The sequence below is a fragment of the Molothrus ater genome, chromosome 12, assembly GCF_012460135.2.
Source record: "Molothrus ater isolate BHLD 08-10-18 breed brown headed cowbird chromosome 12, BPBGC_Mater_1.1, whole genome shotgun sequence".
Lineage (NCBI taxonomy): Eukaryota > Metazoa > Chordata > Aves > Passeriformes > Icteridae > Molothrus > Molothrus ater.
The window spans coordinates 13,445,316-13,473,305 of NC_050489.2; the positions used below are offsets into that span (position 1 = coordinate 13,445,316).

The following is a 27,990-nucleotide window of genomic DNA, read 5'->3' on the forward strand; positions in this document are numbered from 1 at the left end:
GTCGCGCGGCGGCCGCGGCCGTAAAGCGCGGAAGGTCAGGCCGGCCTCCCCCTGGCCCAGGTGAGCCGGCGCGGCCCCGCCGAGCCGGGCCCCGCTCCGCGACCCCGGCGCGCCCGGCACCGGCACCGCTCCGTGCCCTCACTCCCCGCCCGGCCGCCCTGCGGCGCGGGGTCGGGGACGCCGGCGGGGGCGAGCAGGCCGAAGCGGGGGGCCCCCAGGCCTGGGGCTCCCTGACACCCCGCGCCCTGACACCCCCGTCCCTCAGGCTGCCGGCACGGAGCGGAGTCTGCGAGTGTGGGAACCTCCGGTGCTGCTGCTGCTGGGGGAGCTGCCGCAGCAAGGCCCTGGGGTAAAGCTTGTGGTAAAGCTGTTCCCGGAGGGGCCTCTCCAGTGCCCTGTGCCAGTTACTCTGACCACAGACTTCGTTTCCTTCTTCAGGTAAAGGCCTGGCAGCGTTAATAATCAAGCTTATTTGTGCCCTAATTACTTCTGGCTTTCGGAAACATTCCAGAGCATGATCTGTGCCTGGTGGCCGTTTCAGCTCTCCTTGTCACTGGTGTGAGAGCTTTTCCACCTTTCGTTTGGTTTTTTTGCTCATTGTCAAGTTGCACTGTGTTAAAACCAAAGGTGTAATGCTCTGTTCGTATTTCATGACCTAAGTTTAAATCTTAACGGCAAGGTTGTTTGAGGAGTAACTGCCCTCCTGTTTGTTTGCTCATCAGCTTTCTCATGTCCACTTATACCCGGCACACCACGTGATGTGTCCCGCTGCCAGCCTTGTGTGTCATAAGTGGTAATGTGAGTCTCATCTTTTCCTTCCTAGAAGGAGTAGTGCTGAGGTAACATCTGAACACATCTAGGCGGTGCTTTAGGAAAGCTGACAAAGAGCAGCCGGGATGTTTCTCCGATTGCTGTCCGATATCCAGTGGCGGGCGGCTCACCCGAAATGGAGGAGGATGACCGGCTCCCAGCGAAGCACCTCCACCACAGCAGAGCCTCACCCGCTTTCCCTGCCAGCCCAGGCACAGGTTGTCATCTGTGGTGGTGGAATCATGGGCACCTCTGTGGCCTATCACCTTTCCAAGATGGGCTTTAAGGATATAGTCTTACTTGAGCAGGGCAGGTAAGGATTTCTTGTTAAAAACCTGTATTTGTTTAGGTTTAAAGCAAATTTGGGAGAGAATTTTTTAAAGGAGTTTTGGTAGGAAAGCAGATTTAATCGGCTCTTTTTTATACTGGTTTGGGAGAAAATACTTTTTTGGAGAAAGGTGGAAAAAAACTGTTTATTAAACAATAAAATTTAAACAATATTAAACAATAAAATTTTTTGCTACTTTAAAAGAGATGACAAATTGAGGAAGTTTTTTTTTTGGGTTGTGGCTTAGCTTATTTAGTCTTTGATTAGTTTCTTTGGTGTTGGAAATGTTGCAGGTTAGGCTCTGTTTGGTGGGCTACAGATGCAGCTGCTGGTGCTTTTCTGGGTGTTTAGTTCAGAGCAGGTTTCAAGAGGTTTAAGGAGAAGGAAAAAAACCAAAAGTTTAGGGTACTTCTTTGCTTCAGCTAGCTAAAACTAACTAAAAGCAAAAGAGAGCTCTGTCTCACTGTCTGTCCATCCGCAGACAACAACAGTTTAGGAGCAGGAATGTGGAGGAGTGAGTACAGTGTCTGAAAGAAACTGCTGCTTCTCCTGTCTCCTCCTTTCACTCTCTAGAACACTCTTAAAAGTGCAAAACTTATTATTCAACATAAACAAAATAAAACTATTAAAAATAAAAGCATCATACAGTCAACTCAAAACAAAACCCGACAAAGCAAGACTTCTGTGCAGAACAGTATCTGCTGTAATGTGTTATTTCTATCTCTTCACCTTTTCCCTGGGTGAAATAAGGTTATACTGAACATTAATAACAACACCAACTGCCCCCTCCTAAGCACAGGGCTGCTCTGCAAGGTGAAGAGTATCCCTTGTGTGATTGTGGTGGGGTGGCCATGGCTCATGGCCAGACTGCCATGCATCCATGCCATTTCCCTCTGCAAAACAGAGAGAAATTAAGCTGAGAGAACTTGTGGATCAGGATAAAGATATGGAGATTGTACTGCCATGGGAAAAACAGACTTATCTGTGGGAGAATTAATCTAAAATAATGACTTTATATAATTAGATTCAGGTAGTGAGAAACGAAAAGCAAGCATTAAAACACCACCTTTGTTTTGGTCAACTTTACTCCTGCACTCCAGGGTCTTCTCCTTCCCCACAGTGCCCTGAGCAGCATGAAGGTGACACAGGGGGGTGTGATTAGTTCTGGGCTCCAGTGAGTGTCCTGCATGTGCTGCAGTTCCCATCAGGAGAACTCTGCTCTGGTGTGGGTTTTCCATGGTGCATGGAAAACCCTTTGGGAGTTCCTTTGGGAGATATTTAGCTGCTCTGCTGTAATCACAGGTGATCATGTAAAACAATGCAGCTGGCAAAGATGTTGGACCATTTTAAAAGAACTAAAAATCCCTATTACTCCTGCAGCCCCTGTTGACCTCTCAGAGCAGGATGCAAAGCATTACACAGCCAGCAAAGCTCCAGAGATTGCAACAGGTTGTAAGCAAGCATCACTAAAACATCACCCTGTAAGCTGGTTAAATGCTCAGATTATCCACTTTGGAGGATTTAGTGGCTCTCTGTAAAATAGCCAAGACTGTTATGGTTTGGCTGAGCAGAAGTGCCCTCAGTGAGTTTGGTCAGCTCTCTGTAGCAGAGCACAGAGTTCCTGTTGAAAGCTGTGCATCCCAACATTTCCCCTGTTGTTGTAGATGTCCATTTCTGAGAGTCATTTGTGGTGTTTTAATTAAGCAGTTTGGGGATCCTGGGCATGAGACACCACTGAGACTTTAGGGTTCGAAGAGGTGTTTATTGTAGCAGCTTCCAATGCCCTAAATAAGTGCTGGACTGTTTATTTATCATCTACTTTAGAGCTTCCCACCTGATACTGCCTTCAGGAATAATTAGCCGTGGTTCCTGGAGTCTGTGTGGCTGGGAAGCAGCAGGTTCTTTCTAGCTGCAAAGAAAAGGATTTGGGTATTCTCATCTGAGACCTTGTGAGTGTGGTCATTCTGAGCAGAGTGGGTGCTGGGCTGTGTTTGCAAGGGAATGTCTTTTTTGCTAGCTTGGAGCAGGGTTTGAACAGCCCATTAAAGATCTGCAGTGAATTAAGATGCTGTGTAGGCTCAGTCTGTGCATGCTCAAGGAGAAGGAGGAATATTGCAGTAGCAGAAATCTCTTATGAGGAGCACAGCATGGCAAGACTGTGCTTCTTCTCTTTGGGTTGTTGTTGAGTAGGGGTGCAGCAAATATTCCTTACCCAACTGAATCATAGATTGAATTACTGAGAGAATATAGACATGCTGGGCTGCAAGCAGTTGTGTCAAATGGAGAAATACAAGATGGCTTCAGCAGCAGCAAAGGTAATTTGGAATTGTTGTGGAAGCAGGCTGCAAGGGAGATGCTTAAATCTAATTGCCTTGTCTTCCCCTGTCCATGCTGCATGGAGTTGTGTAGGTTTCTGTCCCTAGAGCAGCTCTTCACAAACAGCTCAATGGTTTAGAGACAGTCCTAGAAGGGATAAGAAACATGTGTCTGTCTATGGCAGTTGTTACAGGGTGAGAGGGACTTGCTCATACTGTAGTCTTCAAAGATGCAAGACAAGTTCATTTTGATTTGATGGAAATCTTTCCTGGAGAAAGAAAGAATCAGGCAGCTCACCTTAAGTGTAAGATTTTTTTTTTATTTATTCAAAAAGTGCTTTCTTTGAAAAATGTCCGTTTTTAAGACTTGTTAAAGAGAAATTGTCTTGGAATGCATTGTGTTTTCAAAAGTGAGTGGAAGGAATATCATTCTAGAGGTTGTGTCAGCCCTGCATCGTCCAGCTTAGTGTAGTTCTGATGTGTTTGGGGGAGAAGTTGCTGTGTGGTTTGTGCTGCCAGTGGAGCTGCTGGAGCAGCCTGGTGTGGAGTGTGTACCTGGCAGCTGTATGATCAGGGCCCTTCTCTGCACCTTCTCCTGCAGGTTGGCTGCTGGCACCACTCGATTCTGTGCTGGCATTGTGAGCACAGCCAGGCCCGTGTCCATAGAGCTGAAGATGGCACACTATTCAAACAAGCTCTACCAGCAGCTGGAACAGGAGACAGGAGTGCAAACAGGTACTGAAAGTGCCAGCATGGAGTATCATTGGGAAACTGAAGTACTGACACTGAAATATACGTGAATAAGCAATAAAATCACACTGACTGTGGTTTTTCAGTGTCTTAAGGCTTGAAAGTCCTGTTCAAAAACAATGCATATGGACCTAATCAGATGCAAAGTGATGTAACCAGTGTAATCAGAATGGGGAGAAGGATATCAGATGGGCAAACTGAAGGCAGACTACCTGCAAATTGTGACAGTTTGCACGTTGTCTGTAACTTGGGCAGACAAGGGAATTTCCACAAGGACATGGAAAATGTATTGCAGTGACTGGAGCAAGTTGGCCTGTTCTGTGCAGTGATTCTCCTCTCAAAAAGAAAGTGTGGTTAACAGGAGCACTGAAGCATAGGCAAAGCTGTGTCTCTTACTGAAGTCTCGCCCTGGAAATAACAAAAAAGATTATGTTTAGATTTTCCCTCTCCCTCCAAAATGTCTGGGCATGTACCTGATAGGAAGAACTTGATCACTAAAAGCTTTCTTCTGATAAGAACTTGTCATGTATGTCAGACAAATGAATACCTCAGTAGAGATTCATAACTATGCCTGCAATTAAGATGAATACTAATTTAGTGCAGGTGTTGGAGTGATATAATATCTACTTTTAGTTGATTAAGTTTTATTCTTCTGAGTAGTCATTAGATCACTTTCAACTTCTCTCTCTTTTAATAGCTACCATGTGTGAAATTCAGGGTTTTTTTTTATAAACAGTATAAAAGTATATGGAGTATATGAAGTAGAAAGAGAACACAATTAAAAATTAAATTGCTTTTTTAAAAAGTTCTCTCATGCACTTTTTAATTACTAGCTCATAAGTGTTTAAAGTTATTTGAGGATGTGAGATTTCCAGGCTCCTGAGTAGTGGAAGCAACAAGTCTGCAATTATATTAAAGCAGTGAGTCTGAGATGGAAAGGAATTGAAGATCCTGTCCAAATCTGACTTGACTTTGGTCATTGTCATAGGGTACATGAAGACAGGCTCTATTTCACTGGCTCAGACTCAGGACCGACTGATCTCTCTGAAGCGCATTGCTTCATCGCTGAAGTACGTATGAGCAGGAAATACAACTCAGCTTCTGTGTGCACCAGCTCTCCTGCAAGACAAATGACATCGTGTTTCTTCTGTTCTGTGGCAGTGTAATGGGAATACCATGTGAAATTATCAGCCCTAAGAAAGTGTCACAGCTCCACCCACTGATCAACATCCATGACCTCGTGGGGGCCATGTATGTGCCAGAAGATGCACTCGTGTCGTCTGCCAACGTGAGTCTGGCTCTGGCAACCGCTGCCTCACGGAATGGTAGGAGCTTTTTTATCTATAGAGTGCTCTCCTGCATGACAGCTATGTTTGCATCTCTTTTGATATTCTCACTGAGCCCTGAAGACCAAAATTCTGTATTTCTGTGAAGTTCAGATTCTTTAAACCTGTTTATTTCTGAAAAAGCAGGCTGATTTTTCAATATGCTGGATGTTTACAGGTTTCCTGGGATAGTTCAAGCACCTGTTTGTTGTCCGTAGTGGTTACATATTTCTCTGAAAAAGCATGCACTCTTTCCTTCCTAGAATTCACTCATAATTACACATCAAAACAGTTAATTACCTACAAATGAAAAAGAGTGGCTGAGCCTTGTGGAGTATTTAATTGAGCACATATGCTTTGGAAATAGGTTTGGAAGTGTATTAATAAATGCTGTTTGACCAGTGTGTGGTTTAAAAGTAGGGGGAAAGGTTAAATAAGATAACAGGAAATAAAGATCATTAAGGATAAAAGTCCATCAGATCAGAAGAAGCTGCTTAGGAGGATACCTCTCAGTTTCTTTTAGCCAAGATTGATTACATACTGCTTATTGATTTTTTTTTTCCCACAAAATTACTTATTTCCCATAAGAGAACCAGTCATGACATCTGAAACTACAAATTTGTTGCATAAAGGAATTGTAATAGAAAGTGAGACTCTTTTTTTTTTTTTTTTTGTGTTGTTGATACTGGGGGTCTATTTATCATCCAGATTGTCACATGGGAAGAAAAACTGTACTCTTCACAGTCTCAGCCTGTACAAATTGTACATGTGATGTTTTACAAATAATAGAGTTTTGCTTAAGAATTACTGGGTCAAGAATAGAAATTTTGTCTCAAAGAGAAAATAAGCATTTTGGTTGAGCATGAGGGTTTAAAGCTAGCAGTCTGACACATTAGAAAGAAGGCTCATGGCATGCTGACTTTGTGACCCACTCCAGGTGTCCAGATTCACGAGCGGACGAGTGTCAGTCATGTCACAATCCAGAAGGGCCGGGTGACCGGAGTCGAGACTGACAGAGGGCGCATTCAATGCGAGTACTTCGTCAACTGTGCTGGCCAGGTTGAATTAGTTAAAGTTTTTCTTTCTTGTTTCTGTGGCTTAGGAATACGTGCACTTCCCTATGGTTCTTTTTTTTTGTTTGTTTTCCTTTTGGGATTTCTAATGGTTTGTGCTTTGGCTTGATTTGCTGGAGTAGATCGAATCATGTTGCTCATCAGCTTATCCCAGCAGGATAAGGAGAAGTGAAGGAGGAAAAGCAGTGCTTGCCATTGGCAGTGCACCAAAGGCTGGGTGTTAACCTGCTGAGAAGTATCTGCAGCTTGTTGGTGCAGCTCTGTCCACGGTCTCTCTGCTGAGAGGTTCACCCTTCTGACAGGAAGAACTTTGCTTTGGCTGTTAGGGAGCCAGGCCCTTCTTTCTCACTTCCCTCATGAAAAATTTATTTGCTTTTACTCCTTAGTGTATGTCTTCTCTGCTAGAAAATACACCTGACAATTGCAGTTTCTCACCTAGCAGCTGTCCCCCTTGTTAATAAAGGGTCTTAGTTCAGGCACCTAAATGCTGACTATTCTGCTTCTAGGTGCTCAACCTAGTACTGACTTTGGTCTACAGATCTTATTTTGCTTTTGTTTTGTAAATTAGTACTTCTTAGTTTTGAGTTGGGGCCCCACTTTTCTAGTCTTTATCCAAAACAGTTCAAATTCTAAGAAAAGAGAAAAAAATCGTGTCTGTTTAATGTCTCAGGGTCTGAACCAAATCTTGGTATTTTATGAAAACAAAATCAGAATGCTGCTTGTGTCCTGCTCTTTTCCTGAAGCTGGTTTTTTTTCTTTTCCATTCTGACCTGCACTTTTTTGGTTTCAGTGGGCCTATGAGTTGGGCCACTCTGGGGAGGAACCGGTCCATATCCCAGTCCATGCCTGCGAACACTTCTACCTCCTGACACATCCTTTGCAGGAGCCTCTGTCAAGCAGCTTACCAAGTAAGGATTCTTCAGCTCTTCTCACTTTTCTTGGTGAATTATACTTGCCTTTCCAAGGTGACCTGTATTTTGTGACAGAAAGGCCAACCTTGGGCTATCGGTCCTCAGCTCATTTGGGATTGTGAGGTCCTTCTGTCTGAATTGCTTTGAATATCCTTCTTCAGTGGTAGAAAGAATGTCTTTCTTTACTCTTAGGAAAGCTTTTCCTGCAGAAAATGACTTGAGAGTTCATCAGCTTAGCAGGAGAATCACCTGACTCTAGCTGGAATAGCAGTTGTGTCTGAGTCTTGGATTGTGGCATTTCTGGGCTGGAGAGTGTGCTAGTCTTGGCACTATGTTTTCCTTGCAGGCTGCTGGCCCCAAATGGCCCATCTATTCCTTTCCTCCAACTGAAGCTAAGGCTTTACAATGGCATTTACATGTCTATGAGCTGTAGGGGCAACCAAACACTTGAGGTAATTGCTCCTCCCTCGTGTTCTGGCTTTTGGATCTCTGAAAAAAAAGCCTTTGTGTTTGAAAACTGTGATTGACAAGTAGAAAGCTTTACTTATTTACTCTCAGTTGTTGCCAAGATTTTCTGCTTCTAGTGAGTAATGTATACAGTGTCCAGGGAATTGAGATCTCTGGATGGAGTCCAAGTGCTTCGCTTTTATTGGACAAATTAAAACCTCTGTATGTGGATATATATATATATATATATATGTATGTATGTATGTATGTATGTATTCACATATATGTATTCTCAGCTTTTCTGAACTTGGCAAAAATTGCTGTGGAGCATGTCAGGTGGAGTAACATAAATACTTCAAGTTGGCACATTACCAGTGGAAGAAGCAATTCAGTCCTGACTGCTTGACCTCACCCCAGTGCTGCCCACCTTCTTTGTGCTGGTGGCCTGCACTAAGCTGGATCTTTTAAAAATTAGCTGTTCTTAGAATAGGAAGAGAAAGAGGGGCAGGGCAGGACATGTCTTGGTGGAAGGTCTGGTCTTGGATGCAATTTCAGTGGAACTAAGTCAGTGTAATATCTTCTCAGTGCCACAAGGATTCTGAATCCCTCTTGTGTCCTCTCAGTCCTGCGAACACTGTCCTGCTGGCTTGAGGCTCCTCAGGTTTAATTCAGTTTACTGTGCTCTCCAGAAGTTAACATCCTGCATGGCTGTGGTGGGAGCTCATGGTTTAATCTAAACTGGCTCACCAGGGTGTCACATGAGAACCAGAATGGTGTGACAGCATGGGGCTGGGAAACTGAGACTGTCCCTTCTCATGTTGGGAGACTGCTGGCTTGGCCTGGCAGGTCACTAGGCCTCCATCATTGGTGTTTGTGGGACAACAGCCTGAGACAGATATGCCTTCTCTCAATTCCCTTCTCACCTCTTCCCTTCCCTCTGCAGCTATTGTGGACCCCGATGGCCGGATCTACATACGCAACTGGCAGGGTGGCATCCTCTCAGGAGGCTTTGAGAAAAACCCCAAACCTCTCTTCACGGAGGGACGGAACCAGCTGGAGATCCAGAACCTTCAAGAAGACTGGGATCATTTTGGTATGTTAGGGAAGAAAGGTTCCCACAGCAGTGAAACGTGTACTTCAGCAGAAGGCAGAGTTCATGGCAATGCCAGCTGTCATTGATCTGTGGGAAAGATGAACGTTCTCTCAAATTCATTTATCTCTTCATTTGTCAGTAATTTGCTGAAAAACCCTTTACCAAGGGCTGCAGTATCTGAAGGAGCCTACAGGAGAGCTGGAGAGGGACTTTTGGCAGGGAGTGCTAGAACAAGGGGGAATGGCTTCCAAATGACAGAGGGCAGAATTAGATATTATTAAGACATTTGTCCCTGTGAGAGTGATGAGGCACTGGCACAAGTTGCTCAGTGTTTAAGGTCAGGTTGGATGGGACTTAGAGCACCCTGGTCTAGTGGAAGGTGTCCCCGCCATGCTGGGGTTGGAATGAGATGAGCTTTAAAGTCCCTTCCAACCTAAACCATTCCAGGATTCTTTGAGTCTGTGATATCTGTGTAATGTTTAAAAACACCTTCTAATCTTCAGCATTTGTTACCTTCCTCTAGAGCAGCAAGGTACTACATCAGCTTCCCAGCACTGCTCTTCCATTTCAGTTGTTGACTGTCAGTGCCACATGCTGCTCCTCTTGTGACACAGTGGATCAACACTGTTGACCTGCCACATAGCTGTGGTATTTTGTTTCTGCAGCTCTCTTCATCAGGGACTGACAAGTGCATTTCTATCAGTGGCAGTTGCTTTGTGGACAGAAGTTGGTATTGTGGCTTCCCAGACTTTGTCCCACCATTGACAGTGGTTTATTATATTCCAACTTTTCTGTCTTTCTCTTCTCATTTTATTTGATTCTGATTTTATATTCTGCATGTATTTTTACATGGAGGGCTCTTTCTTTAGGAAAGAGCATAGCATGGTCTGTGAGTCCCTTTCTTCCCCAACCACTCCTGCCTCTTTGATACCTGGTAAGTTGGTATGTGCCCTCTCATCTTCAAATTTGCCTTGTACTCAGGAATCCAGCTTTCCCTTGTATCAGAGCTCTCTGCATCCCTTGTGAATACACATGCCTCTGTGACCCTAGGAATGGATGGAATTTCACTGATTTCTTTCTGCAGTCATAATATGTTCTTCCAGCTGTGCTTCAAGTTAAATTGAATAATTTTACTTGATTTCTGAGAGACACCATACTGATACTGTAAAAGTTTAAACTCCAGGGGGTGAAGCCAGGGTGGGGTGCTGTGTTGTGCTGGCATATGCTAAAGGTTTTTAGATCCCTAGATGCCTAAAGACTTGCTTGAAGATATTAGCTTCAGTAATGAGTTGCTCAAGCTCTGCACCCACTTCATTTTCAGTTTTCATTTGGATAAAATGAAAAGGCACTGCTTGCTGGCACCCCCAGATTGCCCAAGCTTCTGAAGCAGCTGCATGCTATGTTCCAGCTTTGCCCTTTTATCCGTTCAAATGTGCTGAACAGTTGAGCAGAGTCAGAGCTAACTCAGGCAGTATTTGATCCTTTTCTAGAGCCACAGTTCCTGGGGTTTGAGCTCTTGTATTACTGCTTTGATCTTTGTCATTGGAACACCTTTTGGTTTTAAAATAGTCTGTGGAGTTGCTTGAATTGTACTGTGTTTGAGAACAAATCTAGCACTGATCTCTCTTTTTGTCAATAGAAAAATAGCCTGTAACACCAGGCTCTCATTCTGGAATTCTAGTGCTTGAGAGAGGGAAGACAGAGAACGGGTGTTTGTAGCTTCTTAAGTAATGTGAAATCTGATTATTTTACTGCTTGTGCATAAAGCTCAGAAGTGCTCTTAGGGCTGAATCTTGAGGGCTTTTATCTGGAGTACTAAGCAGAGGTAACTTTTGGGCAACAAAAGCCAAGTAGATACCTTACCCATTTATTAATGCTCTCCAATGTCAAACTGTGAAGAGTTGCTGAAGGACTTTTCCAGCGTGTCTGGGCAGTGAAGCAGTGAGGAAATTCAATGAGGATAAATGTGAAGTGACGCAATGCATGGGTGTGTGTGGGGATGGTCTTGTTTTCACCATGTGACATGATGGGCTTTGAACACACCTTGGGGGGTTGTATTAGTTCTGTTAGTTCTCTGAAGACATCAGTGCAGCAGCGGTCAAAGCAAAAGACAAGTTAGGAATTACTGGGAAAGGAGCAGAAAACACAGTTCATTATGCAACACTAAATCCTTGTTTTGCCAGATGCTAGTTCCTGTTCTAGGCTCCCTGTTTCCAGAGAGTATCATAGGACTGGAGAAGGTCTGGTGGAAGAGCAGCAAGAGACTTATCAAAGCTTGGAATAGTTTCCAGGAATGGAGTGACTGAGTGGGCTGGGGAAAGGAGATGACAGAAGGGAAATAAAGAGAGGTCTATAGAATCTGGAGTGGGATAGACAGGCTGGAAGGGGGATTCCTGACCACTGTCTCTTCTAATGGTAGGAGGCATAAAAAGAAATTGAGTGTGAGCTTTAAAACAAAAGGCAGTGATTCCTCATACAACAGATTTTAACACATGGGACCCCTTGTCTGTGTCTGTTGGATTTTTTTCATGAGGCTGGGAAAGACTGGTCAAGTACTTAAGAGAGATCAATTTATGGGTTTCTAAATACAGAAAATATACCAAATTTTTAGGAAATCCTCTGAGCTGATGATAGGTGGAGGTTTGCAGAGTGCATGTGACAAGGCTCCTTTACATTTGCCTGGTCGTACTCCTCACTATGTATCTATTTGATGTCTGTTCCTATTTCCCCAACAAAACTGAACAGTGCTCTTGCACTGCTGAAAATAATACTGGGCTCTTGATCTGGATCAATATGGCTGCTTTTATTGTAGGCTGTGTGATCCATTTTGAATAGTGTAATTCCAGCAAGTAAGCCATTTCTCCTGTGACTATCAAAACATGGAAGCAGTTTCCACCTGAAGCAGCTGAATTGTATTGAAACTATTTTTCTCTTTATTGTCTTGGGTCCTAGGGCCACTTCTGAGTGCCCTCCTGCGCAGGATGCCAGGTTTGGAGGCTCTGCAGATCATGCAGTTGGTGAATTGCCCAGAGTCCTTCACCCCAGACATGAGATGCATCATGGGAGAGTCACCCACTGCACGAGGCTACTTCGTTCTGGCTGGCATGAACTCAGCTGGCATCTCCTATGGTGGGGGAGCAGGCAAGTAAGTGGTCTATCTCTGTTGTGTGTGTAAGTAAGGCTTTAGCCAAGAGACTGCTCAGATGATCCTCCTGTGTACAATGTTCTGGTTGGTATTTGTCAACTCCTCTGACAAAGGCTCCTCTTTCATTTCTGACTTGAGTGAAGGAGAGGAGCAGTTGCTGTTTTCTGATCATGTTCTCCAGTGTGTCTTTAAAACCTGTGTTGGATTCTCCTCCTGTCCTGCACATCTCTCCTCTGGCATCACATCTCACTGAGCAGCTGGGGATCAAGTAAGCTTTGTTAAAGCTGTGTCAGAGGAGGTTTAGGTTGGATATTAGGAAAAGGTTCTTCACCCAGAGGATGGTTGGATACTGCAACAGGCTCCCTAGGGAAGTGGTCACACCATCAGGCTCGCCAGAGTTGAAGAAGCATTTGGACAATGGTCTCAGGCACCTGGGGTAATTCTTGGGGTTATCCTGTCCAGGGCCAGGAGTTGGACTCAGTGATACATGTGCATCCGTTCCAACTCAGGTTATTCTGTGATTCTATAACTGGTATGGTTTTTTTTTTTTAACTACCATTAAGAAATAAAAGCTTAGCAAATCATATATTCCCTCATATTCCCTCTCCTATGTATCATGATCCCCTTTATCATTTGATTGAAGTCTTTAGATCAATCAAGTTGATACAGCAGTTAATTCCTCTGAAAGCAGTGTGAATCTGTTGCTGATGAAACACCCATGTATGTGATGCCAGTGCTGACAGTAGTTTGAGACTGTCCTCTACAGTAAGCTAGGGGTGTAATAATTTCTCAGGAAAATCCAGTTCCTGTGTAAATGCAGATTCTTAGACAGGCATTTAAATGTGATCTCAGCAGCAAAGTTGCTGAACGATCATTTCTCCCTCTGACTGCCATTTAATTTTGGTGACTGAGCATTCCTTCTGCCACACAGCCTTCTTAAAAAACTGCTTGTTTTTCATGCTGGTGTTAGTATCTACATTTATCTTCACTAGTTTGTCTATTGTCTAATAGTTTAACTCACCAGAGAAACAACTCATAATAATTTTTTTGTTGTCACGTGAAATACAGAGAATCTTTTCAGTGAGGTTCTCTTAAGAATCAAAGTAATTTCTGAAGGTAAAAGCACTGTTTGTTCATTTGTTGCTACAGTGCCCAAAATAAACAGTTGAGCTTGCTAATGTAACTTTTCATGATCAGTTCCAAACCCCTTTGTTTTGTTGTCTACTGGCTGTGAACAGAGCCTTCTGCTCTGCTAAATTCTGAGTTGCCTGTGTCCATTAGCTCTGGAGAATGCCGTCCTCCTTCACTGCTGGAAATGTAGCTAAACATAACTTGGCTGGCCCCTTGTGCTAAATGAATGCTGTCAGTGGTAGTTTGTGGCTGAGCCTACACCAGGCAATGAGAAATAAGAAAGCAGAAACACTAAACTCCATCTGAAATGTATTTGCACCTCTTTTTGTATCAGAACCCAAGCATTTGACACAGTGTCAGCCAGGTTACCTGTCAAGGCTCTGGCTTAATTTAGCACATGTCCTGAACTTCTTGCTGCCCTGTATGCTTCACCCTAATGGGCAATTAGTAATTTAGAAATCTGGTGGATGCATTTTACAAAGGGAAACTCTCCAGATTCTGCTAGTATTTAGAATACCGTGTTAAATGTCTTCTCTCTTGCTATTGTAGGAAATTCTCAAGTCCAAACTGCTTTCCTTCTAACTTCAGAGCTACACTTTTCCTTAAGACATTGTCTGATATCTCAGTCTGTCTTTATTTCTTCCATCAGGTACCTGGCAGAGTGGATAGTAAATGGGTATCCGTCAGAAAATGTCTGGCCCTTGGATCTGAAACGTTTTGGAACCCTTCAGAGCAGTCGCACTTTCCTCCGCCACCGTGTGATGGAAGTCATGCGTAAGTGAGGTCTCTGCGTTTAGCTCTGGCCAGGCTGTCCAAGTTTTTGCCCTTTGCTACACTGTCTCTCCTCTGCTCTCACTCTGACAAACATTTTCCTTCTTCCTGACCTCCTTCCTGGCAATGCAGCCTCTTCCCAGGAGAAAGGAAATGATGAGGGGTTTTTTTGTATGCCAGCATTCTTATTAACTTTTCTAAAAAAAATGCTGTTGGTACCTTGCTCTCTGCTATTTCTGTGCTTTGCCTCTGATATAGGGAAATTTGTATGTATCTCTGTAGGACTCCAGCCTGAAAAAGCAACGCCAAGGTCTTAACTGGGAATGTTACACTGTCTCAAAGATTGTTATTCTTTGCACATCATTACTGTGTGGCAATACCTTCACTTCCAACTTATGGCTGGGTGACCCAGTTATCTTGTATAATTCAGAAGTCTTCGTAGACATAGTGCTTTCTCCTGTCAAAGTTTGCGATAAATACCTTGCAGAATAGATTAGAGATGCCATTTTGCTTGTCTAAAGCCAGGCTGTGTTTCCTCCTGTTGTTTGAATATCTGTCATATTGTCTGAATATTGTGGATGACTTCTTTTCAAGTTCAAAATAGAAGTATGAAGTGCTCCACAAGTTGCATAACAGGAACAATTACTTGAATACCAAGTTCTAAACTAAAAACATATGCTTGGGTGAAAGCAGAGAAGCTGGGTAAACCTCTTAGCCCTGCTATATCTGGGGAATAAAAACCTTATGCTGCTTTGACCTTCTTCCCAGAAAAAAATCACTTTATTCTCTGGGCATTATTCTGCAGTTGCTTTCCAATACAAACTTCAGTTCTGATAGCCACAGTATCTCTCTAGTTTTTACAGAGTGAACAATGAAGTGTTACATTTGAAGTGTTTGAAGTGTTACATTCCCATGCTAATCTAGTTTTCCCAATACCCTCTCTTTCAGGAGTACCGATTTGAGATATTGTCAATAAATTCATTAAATTGTTAGCTATGAGGCAGAAATTATGGAAGTATTCAGTAAGAGTTAGTTGGCTTATCTTCAGTTTTAAGCAGTTTCTGACCTAGGTAGAATCTTAATATTTATAAAGTAGTATTCAAGCATTCTTAAGTTATTACTCTCCACTGATAACTAAGGAGGATGCTTAATGTTTATTAGAGTAACTTGTTTTCTAAATAAAAATATTCTATACTAGCTGAACAGACAGAGAAGCCATTTGGAAAAACTTCAATGATTACAAAAGGCTGAATTGCCGTTATTTAAGAAGGCAAATGAGATGGTCCCTGTAGCTATGCACTCTCTACTCCAGCATTAGCATTGTCAAAATATCTGATATAGTGCACTGCCAGGGAAGAATCCTGCATAATTAATGCTAGGCAGCATGACTTCATGAAAAATAGAGTTTTTGTTATTCTTACAGAACTGTCATGAGACCATAAGTATCTATAAATATAAGTGTTCTGTGCAAATATTGTTACTCTGATTTTGAAGAGCTATAAATGGATCAAAACGGATTTGTGGATTTTCAAAACCAGGAAAAGTAAGGTTGGAGCTGTTTTGAGGGAGTTTATTGATGGTTCAGATATTAATAAGTACTGATAATCTGGAAGAAAAGTTTAGATAAAGATAATCACTTTGCCTAATAAAGGATCTTTATGACCATTGCAGCTCTCATGTATGATCTGAAAGTTCCCCGCTGGGACTTCCAGACTGGCCGGCAGCTGCGCACTTCACCGCTGTACGACCGCCTGGATGCACAGGGAGCCAGGTGGATGGAGAAGCATGGATTTGAGAGAGTCAAGTATTTTGTCCCACCTGGGAGTGGTGAGATCATATTTTCCTCTGCCTAGTGCTTCCCAATTGGTCTCTGTAAGGTCTTAATTAATCCAGTTTATTAATTTTTCCTTCAATTTTTCTTTGTATTAGATCTGCTGGATTTGGATCACAGCAAAACCTTTTACAAACCAGACTGGTTTGATATTGTGGGTGCTGAAGTCAAGTGCTGTAAGGAAGCAGTTTGTGTTATTGACATGTCATCTTTTACCAAGTTTGAAATAAGTGTAAGTACCTAGGAAGGGACCACCTGGTAAAGGTGACCTTTAGTTTATTATTGCCTGCTTTTGCAAAAAACTCTGTGTCCTATTGAGGATAGATAGAGGAAGTCACACTGTATGGCTAAACTCAGGTTGTACCACAGTATTTATCACAGGTTGGGTTTTGTCTGTCAAGGGCCCAGTTTATAGAAATATCAGCTTAGTCTATACATAGAATTTGACCTCTGGCACTGTGGCACTGTTGTATCCTGTTACGCTCGAGATGTCAGTGTCACAATCATCACAAATTGAAATAATTTAGGCCAGGATGTTGATGCCATCTTAAGCTGCCCCAGTGGATTTGTTTTGCTCAGGCAGCTTGTCTGACTTTCTCTTCCTTTTGATTCATGTAGTCCACCGGAGACCAGGCCCTGGAGAATCTGCAGTATCTCTTCTCAAATGACCTGGATGTGCCAGTTGGGCATGTTGTGCATACAGGAATGCTTAATGAGAAAGGAGGGTATGAGAATGACTGCAGCATAGCCCGGCTCAGCAAGCGCAGGTGGGTGTGCAGACAGCATCTTTAGCCATCACCCTTTTGGTGTTTAAGCCTTTAAGGGCTTCTTCATGAAGACCATATACTTTCGTCACCACCCTGAACTAAAAAGTTTCACTTCTCCACTAGTATTCCTAATTCAGTAACTCAAGTGAAAGGGAGTTTCTGAACTTAAAAACATTGGGGAAAATAAACCTTTTTCCAGGATTACAGAGGAACATAGATTTCCTCAAAATGTTAGACCTTTAGATGTTTGATTTTTTAATTGAGGTACAGACTGCTTTTAGCAATCACTGGAGTTTATTAATTTAGGTAACCATTTAAAGTGCAAACCAACTCCTGACCAATGTCCTTACTAGGATTGTGCATTGAAAGCACTGCTTTTTGATTATTTCAATTTTCATTGCAGTATATGTACTCTAATTCTCAGTTCTGCAGTCTTTTATCATTCTTTGTGCTCTCTCATGCAAGCTGACATGATCACAGGATTTTACCCTTAGACTCACCAGTCTGGGCTCTCTTTGGCATCCGATGAAAGCTTTCTCGCTTTTAAGAACTTCATAGCCATGTCCCAGCTGAGTGTTGGATTTATTTTTCTGGATGGTTTTCTATGTGTGTTTTCACTGTATTGGTGTGAAAGCATTTTGTTGCTTCTCTTTCAATTAGAAACAGCTTTTCTTTCTCTTCCACTTCTGTCTGCATTCATGTATTGCTTGAAAGTATTGTCCTCTCTGTGAAACCAGTAGCTTCTGTCCTTGCCTAGTGATTTCTACAGATGTTGATGTACTTTAACTCACAGTTTGTATCAGACACACACACAAGCAGCTCATTTTCCCATATCAAGTGGAGTTCTGTTTTTGGAAACTGTTAATAATAACCACCATTGTGTGTGAAAAGACTTCTGCTAAAACAAGAAATTGCTGTGTGAACCATCTCTACTCTGACTGTCAGAGTAAAGAGAATCACTGGTGGCGAAAAGCTGCAAGTCCCTTCTGCAAATCAGTTGTGACCTTTGAGATGGTCTGTCAACTTCCTGCAAAATTCCCTGTGTTCCACATCTAGTCACTTCTTGTCGCCAGGCCACTGGTAATGCTTGAAGTGGGGGATTTCTTTTCATGACAGATGTAATGGCATTGATCCAGAGACTTGAGCTGTGGTTTTCACAAACCAGCTTGTTTTGATCTTCTGTTAGCTTGGAAACTGCTGAATGGCTCGAGTAGTTGATGAATGAAGAATGAGCTGATTCACTTTGTGGTTGTTCTTTCATTGTTTCTTGGGTTTGATTTGTCTGTTCCAGCTTCTTCATGATTTCCCCTACTGACCAACAAGTTCATTGCTGGGCCTGGCTGAAGAACCGCCTGCCTGATGACAGCAACCTGGTTCTAGAGGATGTGACCTGGAAGTACACAGGTAGGAAATCACTAAAAGCAGACCTCCTCAGACAGCTCAAAATCACAAATAGTGTCTCCTGCTGCATGCCAGTTAATTGTTTAAAGTGCCTGGAGTTGAGATTTAGTCTCCTTTCCAAACATTTAGATGAAAACAGAAGTTCAGAGACTCTTTCTGGCAAGCCATGAGCTAGAAGACAGCATTCTTTTACTGTGGGCTGTCAGGAGAGAATTTAATGACTTTCTCCTCTGTTCTTAAATGTAAACACACCTATTGGTTCAATAAGACTTCAGAATTGGAGCAGCATGTTAGACACTAGGCAAGACTTCTCCAGTTTCATCCTAATGCTGTTTTGTTCCCCTCTTTAGCTCTCAATCTGATTGGCCCCCGTGCTGTCGATGTCTTGTCAGAGTTGTCCTATGCCCCAATGACTGCAGAACACTTCCCCTCTCTCTTTTGCAAGGTGAGTGACTGTGCTTTTGTTCTCACTCTGCTAGGTTTTTCAAAGCATGGGTGGAAGGACAGGAAAAATGTTTTGGATAATTGGAGGAGAATTAAGATTTACAGGAAGGTTTACTGCAGTTACTGAGCTAGGTTGGTAAAGAACTCTCTAGGCTCACTTGTCTTTGGATTGTGTTTTCTAAATATGTAGGTGAATATGCATTTGTTTTCAGTATTCCTCTCACTGTAGACTTGTCACCATTTGATATCTTGACGTGTTTCATATAATCAATTATGAAGCTGTCAGAGGGGCAGCTGGGAGCGGGGACTCTGACATCATTGTCTCCTATCAGCCTGTTAAAAGGCTGAGCAGATAGTTGCTATTCAACTTCTGTCTTGTATCTAGAATACAACCTGTGTCCTGACCTAGTTCCAGGGCTTATTGCCAGGTGTCAAGAAATGACTTACAACTTTGGATAATGTGACATCACTATTTGAATTGGAAGTTTAAATTTGTTGCAAGTATGTGCAGGGGGCAAAGGGGAGAGAGGGCTGGGCAGTGTGGATGTGTTATGCATTGTGCTCCTTCTGGATCTCTGTGCTGTGTTCCAGTTTGGATGATTTCACCCCCTCTGATTCTGCAGGAGATGAGCGTGGGCTATGCTAATGGCATCCGTGTCATGAGTATCACTCACACAGGAGAACCTGGCTTCGTGCTTTATATCCCCATAGAGGTAAGAGTGCACTGCAGCCTGAGCTAATTAAAGCAGTTGCTTGCATGCATAAATCGGAAACATTTTCCAAGTTGACTCCAGGTGATGAGATGTCTGATTTGCACCACAGGAAAGCTGCCTGCAGGCACCAGGGGGAGTTTTTCTGCTTAATATTGCATTCCAGTGGAGCAGAGCTCTCGTGCTTCAGTGGCAGGGGACAGTGACTGGTGGTGCCAGATGCTGCTGCTCTCTCCTGATGCCAGTGTGTGTTTCACCCTTCCATTGCAGTACGCCCTGCACGTGTACAACGAGGTGATGAACATGGGGCAGAAGTATGGCATTCGGAACGCCGGTTACTACGCGCTCCGCAGCCTGCGCATTGAGAAGTTCTTTGCCTTCTGGGGCCAGGATCTGGATGCTTTTACTACTCCTATGGAGTGTGGACGCGAGTTCCAGGTCAAGCTGGATAAGGTACAACCACCTTCTGCACGGGGTTTGGTGGGAGAGCAGAACTGGACTGAAAGGCTGCCAGCCAAGCAGATGGATGTGTTTGTATGGAGCTGTGTGCAGTAGCTGTAACAGATATTCTTGTACTTCAGCAAGCTGCTAGAAATACAAAAATGCTCTGTTTTCCTCCTTCCCGGGCAGCATTCCCAGTGACCTGTGCCTGATGCTGCTTATGTGTGCAGTGCCCAATGTGGCAGAGGTGCTCTGCACCTTACAGATGCTCAGAATTCTTGCTTCTCTAAACTGTTTTCCCAATCTGATGAAGCAAAAGCCAGCCTGTGCACCTGGTGTCATTTAATGATGTTAAATATGAGACTAGGCACCAATAACAGGTGTTCTCTATTTTTAATAAAACAGAGGAGTTTGTAGAACAGTGTAGAGTTATATCACGCTTTTGTGGTAGCAGGTGCTGTTTCTATCACTGTCTTGTTTTCCTTCTTCCATCTTTGCATGAGCCAAAATAAATGCTTGTATTGATTCAAGACAAGAATGTAATGACTAAGGATACAAATTTCATATTAGTTACAGTTTCCCTCTGGTTTATAAAGAAGGGTAGACTTCTGGAACAAGAAAAATGGCAAAAACTGTAATGGAGACATGATTTTCACTAGAGTGAAAATTAGAATTATTTTTTTCTAAAGACCAGCTACACAAACATTTCTGTGTGTTTTAACATCTGGAGCAACAAACATAACAAAGCTTCTGAGCTGAGCTTCTTGTGATGGAGGCAACCCATTTTGATAGGGCATAAATTGCCCTTGTCGGCAACCTGTTCTGCTGCAGCTCAGCAGCTGCCACACTTCGTGTCCCTCACATCAGCTGATGCTCCCTTTTCCTTTTCCCACAGGGAATGGAGTTTCTTGGCCAGGACGTGCTGCTGGAACAGAAGCAGAACGGGGTGTACAAGCGCTTTACCATGTTCATTCTCGAGGACCATGACACGGATATGGACCTCTGGCCCTGGTGGGGGGAGCCCATTTTCCGCAACGGCCGCTACGTGGGCAAGACCACCAGCAGTGCCTACAGCTACACCCTGGAGCGCCACGTCTGCCTCGGCTTCGTGCACCACTTCGACGAGCAGACGGGAGAGGAGCTGGTGGTGACCACTGACTTCATCAACCAGGGAGAGTACGAGATCGACATTGCCGGGCAGCGCTTCCAGGCCAAAGCCAAGCTCTACCCCTTCAGCTCCCTCTTTGCGCAGCGGCGCCGCAAGGATGACGTGGAACTGAGTGGCTACCAGAGGGAGTAGTGCTGTGTAGACTAGACCTGCCCTTTGTCCCAAGCTGGAGTCTTCTCCCACCATCTTCCAGCCCTTTCTCCTCACCTCATATATTTCTTTCTTTTCCTTTCTTGTCTTGCAACTTTTAAACTTTTTCCAGTGTGTTACATTTTGTATATTTTAAAACTTTAATTTTCAAGCTTTCCCACCCCTGTCTGTCTTCCTCCTTCAACCCTTGCCAGCCTCCCCCGTGCCCCAGTGGATGAAGCACAGTGCTGAACATGCAGGGATGCCTGTGTAGGAGTGAACCCCACAAAAGGCCCTGGCCTTCTAGTGATGGGAAGGGTTGGGGTGAATCCCTGAAGACTGCACCCTTCCTCTCTTCTCTCCAGCATAAGGCATGGGACAGCAGGTCTTTGCTGCCTGTGGTTCAGGTGATGGCTGACCTCACCCTGCTCTCCACATACCATGTGTTAGAGGGGTTGGTGTGTCGATGCACACGGCAATAGAACGATCAGCTACCTCACTGGCATGAGACAAAGCATTGTGTGAGCACAGCCTAGAGCCTAGAGACAGGTTTTGGTGTTGTCCAGCCTGTCACTACCCTCCTTTGTCCACCACTTTGGTTTTTCCCTAGCAGGGAGTAGATTTAACATCAGAGTATTGATATGACAGTAGCGTTGGTAAGTGCATTGTTGGTGGGATTGAATTTTTTGTGTGGGGTCACTGAAAGTAAATGGCCTTCTATAAATATAGTCAAAGATCAAAATGTGCATTTCACTTCTATAAAGGAATGTTGTTTTTTCTTTTTTATTAGCAAGAATACAGATTTCTAACAAGGATAGATGTTAGTGTTTAATGTTAAATAGCAGTGTTGAAATGCTGCTTCTGTTTAAGCTGCACAATATACAGTCTCTTTGGGGATTGTCTTTCACTTTGTTTATGTGACTTGGTCAAACTCATCTGGCAAGGTTCATGGAGAACTTGTGTTGGTTTGGGGAACTTGAGCAGCAGGAGGGGATATTATCTTGCAGTTTTAGCTGCCTGTGGTTATTTTGAAATTGTAGGAAAAGACACAGCATTTGTCTCACCTGTGGTGTGAGAAATACTGGGTTTTCTGTTGGTGGTGAGAAAAGGTCTCAGCAGCTCCTGCTGGACTCAAGAATTTGTCTTCTGTTTTCCTTCTCAAATCTGTTGCACTTCTTTGTCTCTCAGTAGTACCTCAGCTGAAGGGGTTGAATAAGGGAGTGAAGGGAGCATGGCAGTGGGATTATAAAGTGCTTTTCTTCAGCACTGCTCTTTGCATCTGGCTTCTCATGCAGATACTCCAGATGGTGCAGCTGGAAATTCACCCCTTCTTCAGGTGTCAAAATGTGCCAGTTCAATCACTGATGGTAAATGGTAAAGAAATGGGGCAATGCTGAATTGCCTTGTGCACATTTGCATCATCTTCTTCATATTTTGAGCACAATCAAAAACCAAGACGCTTTTCATTTACTTGAAAAAGACCTGTTAAATGTTTTCCCTGCCTCAGATACCACATACTTCTCATGGTCTTTCTTCTTCAGCATCTGTTTTGGACTTCAAACACAACCTTGCACTGTTGTCTGCCCTGTTAAGCTATGGTGAACACTTCCTCTATGGTCTAGAACCACTTTTGGACACTTTATTTTCCAGTTAAATGGTGAGCATCAGTAGTGTAAATATGAGCCCAAAAGCTCCCCTGGTTCTTGTTTTAAGTTTGCTTTCTGCTGCTTTAGTTGCTTTAAGCTGTGCCTTTAGTTGGGTCTGTGGCTGTCAGTTCAGGAAACTGTAAGGGAATTTAGGATTTGAGCATATGGTATAGTAGGTTGAATGTAGATATCACTTCTCTGAGCATGCATCCTTTGTCTGGGGTGAGTTTGACTGAAATGTGTGGCTTCTTCCAGGATTTCAAGCCTAGTTCTGAATTGACATGCAGAATTCTCCAGTTTCTGAAAAGGATTAACCACACTGGGGCAGCTTTTTGAGATCTGGCAGCTCAGAGTACTCTCTGCAGCTGCTGTAGGCGAGATTCCGCCTGCTTGTCATTTCTGCCAAATTCCCCTATTATTGCTCTCTGAACTGAAATTTTGCCTGGTATGTTAGAATTAATCACTTAAATGAAAGGTTCATAAAGCATCTAATAGCAGTTTAAACTCTATAATTACCTGCATATCTTTTCTGCTTAGAGAGATACCATGATCCCATTGTTCCCATGCTGGACGTGTGTACCAGAGAGGACCTTGGTCCTTCTCTGTTGGTTTTATGGGACACTGCTTTGCCTTCTTTATCCATGGAAACAGGCATTCAACCAAAGAAAGAGTTTTGTATGTGATATTTAGGATGTGGAGTAGCCCTTATGTTTAGGGTTCTTAGAGCTTCTTAGAGCAGCCCTTCTGCTTAGGGTTTATTGACCATCTGTTGTGGGTAAGGCATGATACTCCTTCAGGAGAAGGCAAAGTATAGGGCCAAGGTGTGCTGAAGTTTGTATTGAAACTGCTGAAGAGAGATTTTAGCTTGAGCCGTTCAGTTCTCTGCAGAGTTAGAATTAGTTAAGACCAAACTGGAAAGCTAGGAGCATGCTGTCCTTTACCAACCACTCATTCCAGCTGCATTATATTCTTCCTGTGATTATTTTTTTCTTTTCCCTAATTTAATGGTGCCTGCTAGTTCCTCAGGCAACTTTTCATACACGGATGTCTCTTCTCCAGCAGTTCTGACAGTAAAATTGTGTTTTATGAGCTACTTTTGTCATTATGTCTGCTAAGGTTTATTTTATGTCTGGAAGGTTTATTTTATGTCTAGATCTATTGACTTTTCCATACCAAAAATAGAGAGTGGAAATAGTTTTCCACCATGATGGTAGATATAGCAACACTTTGTGTAACACTGTGTTTGCTGTTCGAGACTTGGGTGGTTTGGTAATTGTCAGTCTTACAGCTCATTAACGCCTACTCCCACCTTCCCTGCTATGAATTCTCTTCTTGTTTTATATCAGAACCTGAGAGGTCTTTAACTGCTGCTCAGGCTTAGTCGATTTAATTTCTGGTGGAGGTATTTTTAAAGTTACAGTGTAAAGAATAGTTTGCCTTTACCAACTTGAACACCCATCAAGAGGACAATTGGATCACGTTTTAAAATAGTGATACTGAGTTGGAGGAAGATCCTTCTAGTGTAGTGTTTTCATCTTGAGGTATTAAGCAGTGATGTAAGACTCTAATCCCTTTATCTGATGATTAGAGTGCCTAAAAAAAGAACTAAATCTGTTGAAGAGTTACTACCTTTAATATAGCTTCAAATTAGAAAATTAAAAATCAGATATTTGAAGCTGCTGTAGCATAGTCTTTACATCTAAGATGGTAAATAACAGGGACTGCAAAACTCTACATCCTGATTCTCATCATTAAAACTGCCTTAAAATGCTTTTTGCTAAAAAAGGTGGTTTGTTCTCATTCTGCACAGTAAGACTATGAACCTTGGATTGGGAAACACAAAAATAGCATCTCTCTCTGTGGCAGTAGAAGGGGAAATGGCCTCATTCTGTGCTGAAGCAGCAGCTGCAGGTCTGCTCTCTGCACCTCGTGTGTATCAGTCACAGGGTTGTTACCAGTTCTCTGAGTCTTGCTGTCCAGAATGGGAGCAGCCCTGTAGATTCCTTTCATAGAGGCATCTTTGCAGGGAAGGTAGCCAGGGAATCCATCTAAATGTGCATCCATGGGAGGGCTGGCTTGCCCAAGTGCCATCGGGGGAACTTAGGGAAGACATAGTGATTCCTTCCATTCCTTCCAAGTACCCATTAAATGATTTTTACAGAGATATTATATTGTCTTAACCTTGCTGTGCCCCTTCCTAAGTTATCCTGTTTTGTTAGACCTTGAGTGAGTAATGCAAGGCTTGAGTAAAGCTGGCACTAGAAAAGCAGGAGTATATGGTTCATATTTAACAATCTGAGGGTAAAATTAATAGTCTATTTCTAGAATTATGTTTTCTGTTTCAGGAGGATGTGTTACAGTAATTTTCACACCTGTCTTTGCCAGATTTAGTTTCTATTTGTTTTCTCCAGTATCTAGATTTGATAGGACTTGCTGAACAGTTTCCTATTTTGTAGCAAAGAAAGGAGGTTGTGTAAAACTTCCACTGCATCTCCACATCTTGGTGTAGGCTTGGATTCCTCCTTTCTACTGTTGCATTTGAGTTGCCGTTGATCATGTTACTTTTCCTGTAACACCTCCAAACTCTGCTGCTGTAGAATTTCTCATGCACAAGGTTCTTCTCTTCCTTCTACCTGATGCTTTGTCATCGGAGCCAGGTTGGCCCTAGACCTGTGTCTCTGCATCAACTTAACTTATTCAACTTTTAGATGGTGCTGATACCAACATCAGAACTCCAGGCAGGTTTGTGGCTGCTGTAAATCCCATCATATAACCCTCCCTTTCCCTGTGCCAGGATTTTCCCACTGTCCTTAACATTTCTTTAGTCTCCTCCTCAGGTGGCTGAGTGCATTATTCCTTTTGCCATCAGAGAGTGAGGCATGGCAAAATAAAAATTGGTGGAGGGATGATGGAGTGGCTGAGCTGAGGTGGAAGGAGAGGTGCAGTGAAGGTTTGATCCTTTGCTCATTATTCAACTCCTTAAGCCCAGCCTTGGATAGATGATCAGCTTCGATTCCCAGCTCAGGGAGAATCTTCCTCTGCAGCCTTGGTGCTGGACAGGTGAGAGCCCTGGCTCCAGGCAGAGTTGGGACAGCATTAGCACTTGTTTCCCAGAGCACATTTGTCCCCCTCATTGGGATAAAGGAAATGGTTCCACACAGGAGAAGTGGGGACTGTGTGCACTTGATTGCCTGGAGCAATTTTGTCTCCCTGGCATGTTCTTGTAGCTGGAAAGGTACAGCACTGACATCACCAGCCTCATCCTTCCAGCACATTTGAACAGAATGGTAACATTTTGGGAAGAGATCTGTAAAAATGAGGTAGTTCCCATGTCAGGGGAATGGGGAGTTGCTTGCAAAGGGCAGAAGTCACTTTTATTTAAAACACAGCTCTTGGCTGCTGATAATGGTGAGCAAAATGTTCACAACCTTCACATTTGTCTTCCCAAACAAGTTTATTATAATACTGGATCAGAATAATTTCTGCCTATTTCGAGAGGTTTTCCTGTTTTAAACTTAGTTTTCTTTAATTGATTAGATTTATATTAAAAAAAAAAAGGCAGTCATGGAACAAAACTCAAGAAAGGTGGATGTTGGTGTCATCTGATGACTTCAAGCTGTCACTAAAAAGCATTTGAAAGTTTTCTTTGCACTTTAAACTTTCCTTAAGTATTATGGCTGTAGCAGTATGCTTATAGCCCTTGGCATGAGTAGTCCTTGCATTTGAGAGAGGAAAAAAGAATGAATATTTATAAATGCCTTAAAGCCTTAGGTGAGGTGTTTGGGTACTTGCTGTGCCTGCCATTTGATTTCCTTCCTGGAAAGCTGTGTGCTGTGCACCCAGACATGGGAATTTTGAGCAAGCACTGGAGGATGGTGGAAGCTGCTATTGCAGTATGAGACTGGAATTTGTATGGAGCTGGGAGCTCTTGTGCCTGTCCAGCTGCTGGGCTGGCACCTTCCTGTTTGTTCCCCCTCCTCAAAATGGATTTATTTACTTTTTCCTTCTGGTGTAATGGGTTTTCTTCTTTCCCTAAAGAAGCCTGGGCTGGTGTAGAGTACTCCATGGGTGTCCCATTGCATTAAAGGAAACAAAATTCTCTGCCTGAAGCTTCCCTGCTGTACCAGCTGACATTTGCAGGCAGGAGTCAGGAGAAGCGGGAGGGGAGGGGATCTGCTACCGCCTGTTGTGTTTGCTGAGATGGCTCTGAGACTTCTCGTCTCCCATTTGTCTCAAAGCTGGGCTGGATTACTGATGTCAGGCTGGCTTCTGGATTACAGCACAAGCCAGAGCTGCTTTGCAGGTGTGGCACGCTGGGCTGATGTTCTGTTAGAGATTCCACCTGCTTGGAATAAGGAATCTCAACAAAGAGAGCAGTATGTTATAATGAGGAAAGTGTTCACATTAATATTTACTGATTTGTTAATACTGGTAACAGTTGATCTTCCCACACAGATCCTTGACACCTGCTACAAGCAGAGCAAATACTTGGGAGTTGTCAGCCATCCCAGCTAGGACCTGATCCATTTTGTGTGCTTTGGAGGAAAAACTGTGCAGTTGCCTTTCACCATGGCACCACTAAGGTTTTTCCATGCTAAAATTCCCTCCTTTTCCCGTAGTGGGATAGATCTCACTTCTTCTAGTATAACCAGAGGCAGATTAGTATCTCTGAATCCTTGACAGGTTCTCCTGCATCTCCTGGTCAGGCTTGCAGCAGGACACTCATCAAACCCCCCCTTCATGCTTTTGTCTCCTGAGACCAGATTTTAAAAGGGCTGGGAAGATTTCTGATGCATGCTGCTGCCAGAATTTTAAGAACAACTGAAGTTTGAGCCTGTGAAAACACTCTTCTAGTGCCTTATGTTTGTGAATGCTGTGTAATGGATGTAGCTGAGGTGGGACAGACAAGGAACAGGCAGCAGCATGGTTCCCCATCCACTACGGCCGTTTCCCCCTGCGCTTGCAGGGCCTTGGCAAGCAGGTGCCAGCAGCTGTCTCCAGCAGCACAGGGAGGCTCTTTAATCCCTTTGCAGTGGGGGGTCAGAGAAGGCTCATGCCAGGTACTTTTCCTTCAATGGAATAGTGGTCTCACCTCTGCTGAGGTTGGATTTGGAGGGATTCAGGAGAGACAGAGCTGCTCTGATTGCCAGACCCCATGGCAGAGGACATGGACAGTTGTTCCCAAGCGCACAAGTCAGGGTGAGTTTGCTGCTCTCCACTGAGGCCATGTTGTCATGTATGCTGTATTTATATCATGCTTGATTTCATTTCATATTTTGGTTGGCTTAAATGTTGCTAGGTTTGTATATTAATAAAGAGGCATTTTAACTACTTCTGAATTTTGCTGTTAGTTA

At 43.4% G+C, this 27,990-nt stretch overlaps 1 protein-coding gene across 1 annotated transcript; it reads left to right on the forward strand.

The window, feature by feature from the left end:
• Positions 1–51: 51 nt before the first annotated feature.
• PDPR (pyruvate dehydrogenase phosphatase regulatory subunit) lies at positions 52–27,967 on the forward strand. The gene is made up of 18 exons (XM_036390211.2): positions 52–438; positions 824–1,123; positions 4,055–4,188; positions 5,192–5,273; positions 5,365–5,528; positions 6,466–6,587; positions 7,392–7,509; positions 8,903–9,052; positions 12,005–12,197; positions 13,978–14,102; positions 15,771–15,926; positions 16,029–16,162; positions 16,549–16,697; positions 17,989–18,101; positions 18,449–18,543; positions 19,166–19,255; positions 19,523–19,705; positions 20,589–27,967. Exons 2-18 carry the CDS (start codon positions 897–899, stop codon positions 20,991–20,993), a joined length of 2,640 nt encoding a protein of 879 aa, XP_036246104.1. The 5' UTR covers positions 52–438; positions 824–896; the 3' UTR covers positions 20,994–27,967.
• Positions 27,968–27,990: the final 23 nt, after the last annotated feature.